The sequence below is a fragment of the Malus sylvestris genome, chromosome 11, assembly GCF_916048215.2.
Source record: "Malus sylvestris chromosome 11, drMalSylv7.2, whole genome shotgun sequence".
NCBI lineage: Eukaryota > Viridiplantae > Streptophyta > Magnoliopsida > Rosales > Rosaceae > Malus > Malus sylvestris.
The window spans coordinates 3,920,748-3,934,263 of record NC_062270.1 but is presented as its reverse complement, the minus strand read 5'-3'; the positions used below and the strand labels follow the sequence as shown (position 1 = coordinate 3,934,263).

Sequence of the window (13,516 nt, the reverse complement as noted above, 5' to 3'; positions counted from 1 at the left end):
TGTGTGCTCTGAACACGTTCCTTAAATATATATTTCTTATTCTTTTACATTTATAAGTTTTATCTATCCCTTGTTTTCAGCATTTGCACTCAATAAATGGCTTTCGTCACCCTTGGATGTCGGCCAGCACGTACCTATCCTAGTATTCGGGGAATATCGGGATCGGGGCATGTCAATCCTCCATTGCACTTGCATTGTATCCAATAGAGAAATTAAACACTGATTGGCTGAGTTGCAGGAAATTGAAGGAATGGCGGCTGAAGCTGTGCTTACTTTTGCTACCAAGGGAATACTGAAGAAGGTGCTTTCACTTGCTGCTCAACAATTCAGTCTTGCATGGGGTTTCAAAGCTGAGCTCGGAAAGCTTCAAGAGTCATTCACTAACATTGAACTTTTGTTGAATGATGTTGTCGACAAACCACAAGGTAGTATATATATTTTAATTGTCTTGTAATCTCGCACACACATGCTACAATTACAAGGTATTTAACTTCTTTGTTGAAAATACTGGTGAGAAGTGAATGCCCATACAGATCTTGGAAGATGATTCAAAGTGTGTGCATGATGATATTCAACAATGGCATTGTTATTGTCAATGTTCATAAATGTTGACATAGACTATGGAAACAAAATATGTGTTTGTCAAAATATGCGATGTAAGTTTTCAAATTGTAAGAAATTGTGTGTATGGAGCTGCTCTATAAATAGAGCGCTCCAACTAAACAAACGCACGAAAAACAGTTAGAAAACAAACAAATCAATAATATCATCCATTCCTCCCTCTTTAATTTGCCATCTCCTTGTGTTTTAATTACAGTGTGATATTTTACCTCTACTTCGGTCCACTCACTATAAAGGTTATCTCTCTAACTTTTACATTTATATAACACGTTATCAGCACGAGTCTCTAAATATAACCATGTCTCATTTACATTCACCAAAAGAAATCATTCTCTCACTTCTCTCCGCCGAACGAAAAAAAAAATGTTTCCTCTAAGGTTTTTCCTGTTCATCTTCTTCCTCTGCCTCAACTGCGCGGTATACCCTCGCGACGAACTGTTTGCTCCATGCCTACTCGTAGTTCTCCAACTAGCGGTTACATACATCTTTGATTACTTGTTTGGTTTGGATATTGATTACTAACCCAGTATTTATTTTTACTGCAATCCAAGATGGTGCGGTACAATCGCCCATCTTGAACTGCAAATTTCATCTTACTGCGATCCAAGATGGTGCGGTATCATCGCCTATCTTAGACTTCAGATCTACTTTTACTGCAAATTTCAGGTGGAGCGGTATAATCGCCCACCTTGCTCTGCAAATTTACATTTACCTGTTGTTTAATTTCATTGCAATTTTAGGTGGTGCGGTATAATCGCCCACCCTGCTCTGCGTATTTCAATTTTCTTGCTACTTGAGTGGTGCGGACTAATCGCCCATTCTATGTTACATTCTTTCAATGAGAATGGTGCGATACAATCGCCCTCTTCATTCACCCTGAAAATCTCGAGCCAGAAGTTTCGAGTGCTTATCATTTTGGCCTGAAGATCAAAATGAAAAATTTGTAAGAACCAGAAGTTCTAACATTACATTCCTCCAGGAATACATATTATTGCCAGTTCTTACACATCTCATTTTCTTTCAGAAAAGAAAATGGCGAACTTGGCGAAGCTTGAATATGCTGCCCTGGACATTACCGGGAAGAATTACCTTACCTGGGTACTTGATACCAAGATCCATCTGGAAGCAGGGAATCTTGGAGATACCATAAGGGAAGAAAGCAACTCATCCTCTCAAGATCGGGCGAATGCCATGATCTTTATTCGCCGTCATCTTGATGAGGCACTAAAGAGTGAGTACTTAACGGTTGAAGATCCGTTAGCTCTCTGGGAGGCCTTGAGAAGCAGATACAATCACCAGACAACGGTGATTCTTCCAAAAGCTCGCTATGAGTGGTCTCACCTGAGAATTCAGGATTTCAAATCAGTGGCAGAGTACAATTCTGCGTTGTTCAGGATTACCTCTCAGATGAAGCTTTGTGGGGATACCGTTACTGAGGAAATGTTGCTGGAAAAGACTTATAGCACATTTCATGCCAATAATGTGCTCCTGCAGCAGCAGTATAGAGCGCGAGGCTACACTAAATACAATCAGCTGATATCTGTGCTCCTGGTAGCTGAACAGAATAATGAGCTCCTGATGAAAAACCATAATTCCCGACCTACTGGATCTGCACCATTCCCAGAAGTGAATGCTACTTCCCTCGAAGTGAACGCCACATCCTCTGGTGGTGATTATCATAAACAAGGACGTGGCCACAAACGAGGTCGATGGAATAAGAAAGGCAAGAACCATGGTGGTCAGTTTCACAACCAGGTTCCGAGGCATAATTCTGGCCCGAGCTTCAAAAATGTGAATCGTCACAAAGGCAAAGCTCACATGACCCATGCTCCCAGGAACTCTAAAGGAGCCTGCCATAGGTGTGGTGGCAATGGGCATTGGGCGCGAACTTGTCGTACCCCAAAACATCTGGTGGAGTTGTATCAAGCCTCCCTCAATGAGAAGGGTGTTGAGACCAATTTTCTCGACCAGGCTAAACCAATGGATATACCTGATCCAGTGTTTGATTTATCAGGGCAATTTGACGCAACTCACCTCGATGTTTCAGACTTCGTTATGGAAAGGGGGAATGAAGTATATCGGTCCGACTAAATCGTTTATGTTTGATGTACTTTTATTATGCTGAATTTGTTGTCTAAAACTAGTTTTTCAGATTCAATAAAAGTGGCATGTAAATTTCCTGTTATAAATTGTTTGTTAACTGTGATTCCATTTACTCAGAAAGCATGGATAAAAACTGTGGTTATTCTCAGAACATGAGAAATGACGGAGATATATGTCTTGCAGACAGTGCAACCACACATACAATACTTCGTGATCGAAAGTATTTCTCAAACTTAATGCTTACAAGAGTAGGGGTAACAAATGGAATTGAAGGCTCAGGGAAAGCTCAGATTATGTTACCAAATGGAACAATATTGTCCATACAAAATGCATTGTATGCTACTCGATCTACTCGAAATTTGTTGAGTTTCAAAGACATACGTCTAAATGGATACCACATTGAAACGAAAAGTGCAGAAAATGTGGAGTATCTATGCATTACCTCCAATGATACCCAGAAGCGTATATTGGAGAAGTTGCGTGGTTTTTCGAGTGGATTATATTATACATACATAAGGACAGTTGAATCACATATTGTCATGAACCAAAAGTTCATTGATTCAAAGGTTTACATGCTTTGGCATGACCGTCTGGGTCATCCAGGATCCACCATGATGCGTAGGATCATTACCAACTCTAATGGACATCCATTATTGAGCAGAGACATTGCTATCTCAAATGATAACCCTTGCAAGGCTTGTTCTTAAGGGAAGTTGGTAATAAGACCATCACAACTAAAGATTGATGCTGAATCCCCATCATTTCTGCAAAGAATTCAAGGGGATATTTGTGGACCTATTCAACCATCTTGTAGACCATTTCGATATTTTATGGTTTTGGTTGATGCATCCACCAGATGGTCACATGTTTGTCTCTTGTCTACTCGGAATGTAGCTTTTGCGAGACTTCTTGCTCAGATAACTAAGTTACGAGCACAATTCCCAGATTATCCCATTAAGTCAATCCGACTTAATAACGCTGGTGAATTTACATCTCAAACCTTTGATGATTACTGCATGACATTGGGCATTGATGTTGAACACCCTGTTCCTCATGTCCATACTCAAAATGGTTTAGCAGAAGCATTGATCAAGCGGCTTCAGTTAATAGCCCGCACTCTGCTTATGAAAACCAAATTACCAGCTTCTGCATGGGGACATACCATCATACATGTTGCATCATTGGTTCGATTGAGACCTATAGCCAACCACCAATACTCCTCAATACAACTCGTGTTTGGACATTAGCCAAACATTTCACATTTACGAGTTTTTGGTTGTGCTGTTTATGTGCCTATTGCACCCGTGCAACGCACTAAAATGGGACCTCAGCGTAGACTGGGAATTTATGTGGGTTTTGATTCACCATCTATCATTAGATATTTGGAACCCTTAACAGGTGATATGTTTACAGCTTGTTTTGCTGATTGTCATTTTAATAAGACAGTCTTCCCATCGTTAGGAGGAGAAAAGACCGTTCCATAAGAACGGAAAGAACTGACATGGGTTGTTCCCACCTTGTCTCATTTTGATCCTCGAAGCATTCAATGTGAAAATGAAGTAAAGAGGATCGTTCATCTTCAAAGCATTGCCAATCAAATGCCAGATGCATTTAATGATGTTATGAAAGTGACAAAATCGCATATACCAGCTGCAAATGCACCTGCTAGAATTGATGTCCCTGTTGGACAAAATAAAGTGGCAGCGAATGATTCATCTGGTGCATGCCTGAAGCGTGGTAGACCACCAGGTTCAAAAGATTCAGCCCATCGAAAGAGAAAGACAAGGGCACAACTGAATCCAAATGAAATTATTCAGGAAGAAAGAATGAATGACAAATCCACAATTCATGATTCTGGACTTCCGGAAAAAAAAATGTCCTAGATGAGACATATGTCCCTGAAGAGACAGAAGTACATGAAAGCAAAGAAATCTTCATAAATTATGCATGTACTAATGAATTGTGGGATCGGAATGAAATAATCATTGACGATATGTTTGCATTCGCAGTAGCCACTGAAATCATATTAAGTGATGATATTGAGCCCCGCTCTGTTGATGAGTGCAAACAGAGACAAGATTGGCCTAAGTGGAAAGATGCAATCCAGGCAGAATTAAGTTCCTTGGAAAGGCGAAGTGTTTTTGGACCAATAGTCCAAACCCCGCCGATGTAAACCCCGTGGGTTACAAATGGGTATTCATAAGGAAACGCAATGAGAAAAACGAGATTGCTAGATACAAAGCACGACTCGTTGCACAAGGCTTTTCACAAAGACCTGGAATTGATTATGAAGAGACATACTCTCCTGTAATGGACGCAATTACGTTCTGTTACTTAATAAGTTTAGTGGTTTCAGAAAAGCTTGACATGCGACTTATGGATGTCATCACTGCGTATCTATATGGAGAATTAGATACTGACATATACATGAAAGTCCCAGAATGACTTAAGTTGCCTGAAACAAGTAACAAACCACGAGGTATGCTCTCGATCAAATTAAGGCGATCATTGTATGGGCTGAAACAATCTGGACGAATGTGGTATAATTGTCTCAGTGAGTATTTGATCAAAGAAGGATATATCAACAATGTCATTTGCTCTTGTGTGTTCGTTAAGAAATCCAACTTTGGATTTGCTATAGTGGCAGTATATGTAGATGATATGAACCTAGTTGGAACTCCTGAAGAGCTCCATAAAACTGCTGAATATCTGAAAAACGAATTTGAAATGAAAGACCTTGGGAAAACAAAATATTGTCTCGGCCTGCAGATCGAGCATTGTGCTAGTGGAATTTTGGTCCACCAATCAGCTTACATTGAAAAAATTCTGAAGCGATTTGGCATGGATAAAGCTTATCCACTCAGCACACCAATGGTCGTTCGTTCTCGGGACATTAAGAGAGATCCATTCCGTCCAAAAGAAGAGGATGAAATGGTCATTGGTCCAGAAGTACCATATCTGAGTGCAGTAGGTGCTTTGTTGTACTTAGCACAATGTACTAGACCAGATATAGCTTTTTCAGTCAACTTGTTAGCTAGGTATAGTTCTGCTCCAACAATCCGTCATTGGAAGGGTGTCAAAGATGTATTGCGATACCTTCGTGGGACAACAGACATGAGTCTCTTCTACTCAAAGAACTCCACAAATAACCAGGTCCTTGTTGGATATGCAAATGCTGGTTTCCTCTCTGATCCGCATAAAGCCCGCTCACAAACTGGATATGTGTTCAAGAATGGAGATACAGCGATCTCATGGTGCTCAACAAAGCAAACATTGGTTGCTACATCTTCAAATCATTCAGAAATACTTGTTTTACATGAAGCAGGTCGTGAATGTTCTTGGTTAAGATCAATGATCCATCATATTCGGAATTCATGTGGTCTAACTTCGAAGACAGATAATCCAACTGTCATTCATGAAGATAATACAGCATGTGTTGCCCAAATGAAGGAAGGATTCATCAAGGGCGATAAAACTAAACACATATCTCCAAAGTTTTTCAGTGCACATGAGCTTCAGAAGGCTAAAGTTATTGAAGTCAGACAAATCTGTTCTAATGAAAATCTGGCAGACTTGTTCACCAAGTCTCTACCAAAATGCACGTTTCAGAAGTTAGTGCAAAGTATCGGATTACGTCAACTTGCCAAACAACTAAGTTTGGAGAGTGCGGAATCAGGGGGAGATACGTCTCAGGGGGAGCATCCATGATACATGCTTGTTGTACTCTTTTTCCTTCGATTAGGATTTTTCCCACTGGGTTTTTCCTATCAGGGTTTTAACGAGGCAACATAAGCATACTGAACACTATATCAACAATCCAGGTAAAGTTGTACTATTTTTCCTTCGCTATGGTTTTTTCCCACTGAGTTTTTTCCAAGCAAGGTTTTAACGAGGCAACTGATGTTGATATGTGGGCATCCAAGGGGGAGTGTTGAAACTACTGGTGAGAAGTGAATGCCCATACAGATCTTGGAAGATGATTCAAAATGAGTGCAAGATGATATTCAACAATGGCATTGTTATTGTCAATGTTCATAAATGTTGACATAGACTATGGAAACAAAATATGTGTTTGTCAAAATATGCGATGTAAGTTTTCAAATTGTAAGAAATTGTGTGTATGGAGCTGCTCTATAAATAGAGCGCTCCAACTACAACAAACGCACGAAAAACAGTTAGAAAACAAACAGATCAATAATATCATCCATTCCTCCCTCTTTAATTTGCCATCTCCTTGTGTTTTAATTACAGTGTGATATTTTACCTCTGCTTCGGTCCACTCACTATAAAGGTTATCTATCTAACTTTTACATTTATATAACATTCTTTTCATTCTCTAACAGGTCGGCCAATAGAGGCATGGGTGAAGAAACTCAAAGACGTAGCTCATGGTGCTGAGGATGTCTTGGATGAACTCGAGTACGAAGGTTATCGGCGTAAAGTCGAAATCCAAAACCATATGAAGAAAAAGGTTCTTAACTTCTTTTCACTCTCCAATCCACTTGCATTTCGTCTTCAAATGGCGCATAAAATTCAGAAGATCAATGCATCCTTGGTGGATCTCAAGAGTGAAGCATCTCTTCTTCAACTACTTTCCATGAATAAAGTTGCAACCACTCAGGGGATTAGATGGGACAGACAAACCAACGCATTCATTGGCAAGGATGAAATAATTATTGGAAGGCAAGATGCAATAATGACGAGGAGTCAGGTGCAACACAACGTGTCGTTGGCGAGGGAGAACGAGGAGTTGACAATGGAGTTGTTGAAGATGAAGATGTACATTACGGACCTGCAGAAGACTGGTTCTGCAGGGATTGCAACGACGTCGTCTGGTAAAGGAGGTGGCGGGCCCAAAAAGGCCACATTTTTCTCGTCTGTGTCGAAGAAATTGGGGAAGTTGAATCCCTTCAAGCAAGGGTCGAAGGACACATCGAATATCATAAATGATGGTGTGGATATTACCAAGCCTAGAAGGAGAAGGTTTTCTATTTCTTAATTAATCAAGTTTTTAAGGGTGTTTTGGCACAATGGAAAGGTAGCTCCTTTATGATCGAAAAGTCAAAGGTTCGAGTCGTGAAAACTGCTTCTTTGCAAAACAAGATAAAGCTGTGTACAATAGACGTTTCCTGACTCTCAAAAAGCAAAAACCTTGTTGGTTTGGACTTGCACTTTTAGTAATCTAAGTCTTTGCATTTTGTGTTGGTGTTAATTCTTTTTTTTTTCCTAAATCCTTTTAATTTGTTGTTTTGTTGAGATTTATTTGTCTTAACTTTGGACTATTTGGTCCAATTGTGCAGCAACGAATGTTCATATGTAGAATATATAATAAGATTGGCAACATATGAATTTTAAACGGGGCATGTTTTCTCAGTCTCGCGCGCCAAAAAAGTGCTCTAACATTACTTTTTAAAAAAAAATTATTTGTTTGATCGTTTTCATGTGTTCTTATAAAACGTAAAAAATAGCCTTTACTAACGTTACATTTAGGTAACATTTCTAATGCAATACTTCAAAAAGACGAGAAAATCAGTTTACTTTGTAATGGGAGAAGGGCACCCCAAAAATTCAGTTTAGAAGTTGATAGATGATAGTCCCTCAATTTGAGCTCTTGAATTCTTTTTGTATAAAACTTATAACCAAACTGGAAATTGTAAATTAGGGAAAAAAAACATAGATTGTACAATTTGAACCCAAGACACCTTATTCAAGAGTGATAACGAAAACCAGCATAACTAGTGTCACTTCTTCAATAAAATTATATTATGAATGACTACAAAATATTTTGTGTGCCCTCCATTTTTTGATGCCTGGGGCGGTCGCTGGCTTGCCTTGGGTCAAGGTTGGCCCTGTTTTTAAATCAATGAGTATGGGGTAATTGGCATAGCGTATTGACTCAGTGGTTGAGCCTTTGTAAAAACACTCACTATTCATGGTTTCAAAACTTTCTCTCCCCACTCTTTTGTTAAAAAAGAAAAAGAAAAGGAAAACAGCGAACGTATGTGTCCGCTTTTTATACGTGTATCATCATTTAATGATCAAAATGAAAGACATGAAACGAAAGTCTAACATTACAACAAATTCTAACATCAAGTTTTCTCCTGTTATGCTCATCTGGCTGTTTTCGAGCAAAGTGTTACATGGAGGGTGGATCTTTGGATAGAGGTTCTACAACTAGGAATGGCGATGTGCACGGGCACTTCCCAAGATTCTGAAGAACCCAAAAAATGTGATCACCACTAACCCCACCTTGTTAATCATCTTCCATTGTGAATTTAGGTCTAATTGAAGACCACCTTAATGAGAATAGTAAAACTTAGGTTATGCATTTAAAATAATTAAAAACGTTTTTAATAATAAAAGCTTTGGAAATTGAAAAATACTTTCACTAAAATCGCTTTTGGATGATCAGATGGGGGTTTTAGCCATTATGGGCCAGATTATAGGGTAATCCAACAACTGTTTGGGCTCGTTTAGGAGCCCAAGCTAACCTCATTCTTCAACACAGTCAAACGACGTCGTCCTCTACACTATCAGCTATGCCATAGAAATAATTCAGAGTCGGAGTTGTGTTTTCGTTAGGCACACTCTCTCTCTCGTCTCTCTTCTCTCCTCTCCTCGCTTCCCCTCTCCATAGCGAACCAGAAGAATCGAAGCACCAAACCTAAACCCTCCGAGAGCGCAAGAATGGCAGGGTCAGCATGGTGTTGGATCCTAAGCCCTTGCCGGAGCCACCGGCATCGATCCCCTCCATGAGATCCGACCTCCAGGGCTACACCGAGCAGGGCCAGGCCTCCGACGAGGACGATCTCTACAGCCGCCTCAAGTCCTACCAGAGGCAGCTCGAGTTCATCGATATCCAGGAGGAGTACGTCAAGGATGAGCTGAAGAATTTGAAGCGCGAGCTCCTCCGCGCCCAGGAGGAGGTCAAGAGGATCCAATCGGTGCCGCTCGTCATCGGGCAGTTCATGGAGATGGTCGATCAGAACAACGGGATCGTGGGCTCCACCACTGGGTGGAATTACTACGTTAGGATTCTCAGCACCATCAATCGGGAGCTCCTAAAGCCTTCCGCTTCCGTCGCCTTGCACCGCCACTCCAATGCCCTCGTCGATGTTCTGCCTCCGGAGGCCGACTCGAGTATTTCCCTCCTCAGCCAGTCTGAGAAGCCCGACGTCACGTACTCTGTAAGTTATGCCCAATCGATGTGATTAGGGTTATGACTGAATTTAGGGTTTTTTCATCTTTTTTACTATCTTCTAAGAATTTTTTGCATTAAATGCTTAATTGGTGTAAATAGATTACTACAAGGGTTTTGGGTTTGTGGAATTTAACGATATTCAGGTGCCACTTTTGAGGAGAACTGTGGCTATAAAGTTAACTGTTCTGAAAACCTCACCCTATATTGGTGTCATCTGACTGCATCTGAGAGTTGAAAAACTAACCATATATCGGTGTCATTTGACTGCGTCGAGAGTTGGTTCTCTATGCTCAAGTGTCTTTATGTTAGGAGGATTTGAGTGGAGCCCAAAAGTTTACCCGTTGCTCAAGTTCTGTGAGTCTAAGATTGGAAACTAATCATTTGTCTATGCATAAATTTGTCAAGCTTTAGGCTTGTTAGAGTCTTTTCAAGCAAGAGATGGACTGCCTATTATTATTTGGTGATTGTTGTTTAAACTAGGAAACTCATTAATCTTTCTCTATTTTATACCTTACTTGAAAGAACTGGTTGGTACATTGCCGGAATGTTGTTTTAGTTTGTTATGAGAATTAACTCTTGTTTTAAAATGTCGAATTGTTGAGTACATTGCCTGTTACTACTATTTTCTTAAATTCACCATCAAGCATCCAATAATGGAATCGATATTGGAATTTTTCTAAGTACAACTTTAATATAAGAGATTGAAGAGCCCTTGTTTAAAAGAATTTTGAAAAAAAATTAAATGAAAATCATAACTTAATATAAGAGATTAAGTAGTAGACTAGTACTATGTTTCAGTTCAGTTCCCTTTTTTAAGAACCGAACTTAACCAATCTAAGTTGTTTCCATGTAATAAAAGCAATTTGCTATGTGTTTGCATCTTCCTTCCTCTTAGCTAAATACTCCATAGACATGTTGGCATTATCATAATATAATAATGTTAATCCCTTGTCCTTTTTTATTTTTTATGGTGTATCAGGATATTGGAGGATGTGACATTCAGAAGCAAGAAATTCGGGAAGCAGTAGAACTGCCACTTACTCATCACGAGTTATACAAACAGATTGGAATAGATCCCCCACGTGGTGTATTACTCTATGGTCCACCTGGAACCGGTAAAACCATGTTAGCAAAGGCTGTTGCTAATCATACTACCGCTGCCTTCATCAGAGTTGTTGGTTCAGAATTTGTTCAGAAGTATTTGGGAGAGGTAAGCTTTTATATAAGATCACTTATCTAGTTTTTGTGTGTTATCTTGTTTCTTACGTTCCACATATCCTTTTGATTGTTGGAATAGCAAATATTGTGGTCAAGTGTTGTGAGGGCACAATGATATTCTCTTGTTGCCTCACTATCTGTGGATTTATGTTTATTCACTAAATGAGAAACATTGTGAGCACTTATTTGTTTATTTGTCAAGGGTCCACGAATGGTTCGTGATGTTTTCCGTCTTGCCAAGGAGAATGCTCCTGCCATCATCTTTATTGATGGGGTATTGCTACTGCAAGGTTTGATGCTCAAACTAGAGCTGACAGAGAAGTTCAGCGAATCCTCATGGAGCTCCTTAATCAGGTAGGTCTGGAGGTTTTGATTTGAAAGAACAAGTAATCCGAATGAACTAAAACTTTAAATCAACCAGAACTTGGATGTTCAACGCATTGCTATGGGGTTGGAGAAAATATTTGAACAAATGACTAACGAAAGTTTAACCGTGAAACATTCTTTTTCTGCTTTCTCTTCTCAAAGTTGATTTGGGCTTGATATCTTTTGCAGATGGATGGGTTTGACCAGACGGTGAATGTTAAGGTTATTATGGCTACTAACCGAGCAGACACCTTGGATCCTGCACTTCTGCGTCCTGGAAGGCTTGATCGAAAGATTGAGTTTCCTTTGCCCGATAGGAGGCAGAAAAGACTTGTTTTCCAGGTAAAAAAACATGTTTAAGTATCTTTCAACGAAAGAATTATTACTCGTAGAATGTTGTTTGTAAGCTGTGAGGTATTCCTTTTTCTCATTAGCATAAGATTTGTAGCTTCTGTGATGTCCGTGCTGTGCCATCCATATCAGTTGACCAGTTACTTCCCCTTATATCTTAATTTTGGACTGAACAGGAGTTGGGCAGCTCAAAACACACCTGCACCCAATGTCTACATGAGATTATCCCATTTAATCCTATGTCAACCTTACGTCTTACCATAGTTATGAAACTTGGCATCAGATTTCTATATACCTTTTCGTCTATATTTTCTCTTGCAATCGTGATGTCTTACTCTTGTTTTCTTCTATATTTTCTCCTGCAATTGTGATGTCTTACTCATGTGGATCTTTTGCAAGCTGTTGCAAACAATATAATGTTAATGTACCCGCTTGTCTTGCAGGTTTGCACTGCTAAAATGAACTTGAGTGATGAGGTAGACTTGGAAGATTATGTCTCTCGGCCAGACAAAATCAGTGCTGCTGAGGTGAGACATTAATTTCTTTTGGGAGAGAATATGCTTATAGTTTTAATTCTTCTACCAACGTTGAATCCTGTTACTGTTATGCTGTTGGGATTGTGCTATTATCTTGAAATACTAATATTTGCTTAAAGCTCTTGGTTAGAACAATTATGGCGATAGAAATATACATGTTCTTTTTAACAGTCAAGGTGTTAGACAGATAGTTGTTTAGAAGAATTATGGTGTTAAGAATATAAATGTTTTATATGTGACGGATCTGTAAATGTTGCTAGCATTGGAGACTTTAACATTGTCAAATGGGGTTGGATTTAGCCTTTTAATGGTTGATAACAAAGACCTCAATACGAATGGCCATAAATTTGAATATGAGTTCTCTTATTTGACTTATCCTGTAGTATTCTGTGTCCGAGTGTAAAGATATTGAAGCTTTGTGGTGGTCTCAGATCTTTAGTCTTTACGTATAGAAATTGAGTCTTTAGTAACTGTTGTAAATGGTTCGGTTTGTACAGATTTCTGCTATATGTCAAGAAGCAGGAATGCATGCAGTCCGGAAGAACCGGTATGTCATACTCCCAAAGGACTTTGAGAAGGGTTACCAAACCAACGTGAAGAAGCCCGACACTGACTTTGAATTCTACAAATGATCGGTGCTGGAAGCTCATATAGTAGTTCTGTTGCTCGGGTTGATTAAAAAATGTTCTGTTATGTTTAATTTGCACACAATCACCACGCAAGCTGATTCTGGAGATATTGGTTCCTTTGAACAATTGCAGCTCCCTGTAGGGATGCCTTTTACAACATTCTGAATTACTGCGATGATGATGTATGATATCGAGCCATGGAATGGTTTTAGTTGGAGAATTGTTTAGGGAAAACTGTAACAAAGTATACTGAAATTTACGTTCCATTCTTACTGTTTGTAGAGATGGCACAGATGTTGTGGTATTATCCCTACCCAATTAAGCATTGCGATGTGTTTATTACTAGTCCGCATGGCAGTGTTCGATTTACTTAGGATATCGACATAATGACATCTTAGTTACATGGAAGTTTCTCTCAACTCAACGACAGTGGGGATGTGTTAACCAGACATTTTGAGTCTTCAAGCCTTAAGCCGAAGCATTGCTGTATG

The 13,516-nt window shown here is 39.5% G+C and overlaps 1 protein-coding gene and 1 pseudogene across 2 annotated transcripts in view; both read left to right on the top strand.

Annotated features, from left to right (window-relative positions):
• Positions 1 to 211: 211 nt before the first annotated feature.
• LOC126591262 (putative disease resistance protein RGA3) overlaps positions 212 to 13,516 on the top strand; it is a 33,657-nt gene continuing 20,352 nt past the window's right edge. Inside the window, exons 1-2 of one of the 2 annotated variants that reach the window (XM_050256880.1) lie at positions 212 to 425; positions 7,068 to 7,195. In XM_050256880.1, the coding sequence (XP_050112837.1) occupies positions 251 to 425; positions 7,068 to 7,195 (303 nt within the window). In that variant the 5' untranslated portion in view covers positions 212 to 250. Of the gene's footprint in view, positions 426 to 7,067; positions 7,408 to 13,516 lie in introns of both variants that reach the window. The other variant, XM_050256879.1, reaches the window with a different exon arrangement.
• On the top strand, positions 9,268 to 13,370 carry LOC126591279 (26S proteasome regulatory subunit 6B homolog; annotated as a pseudogene).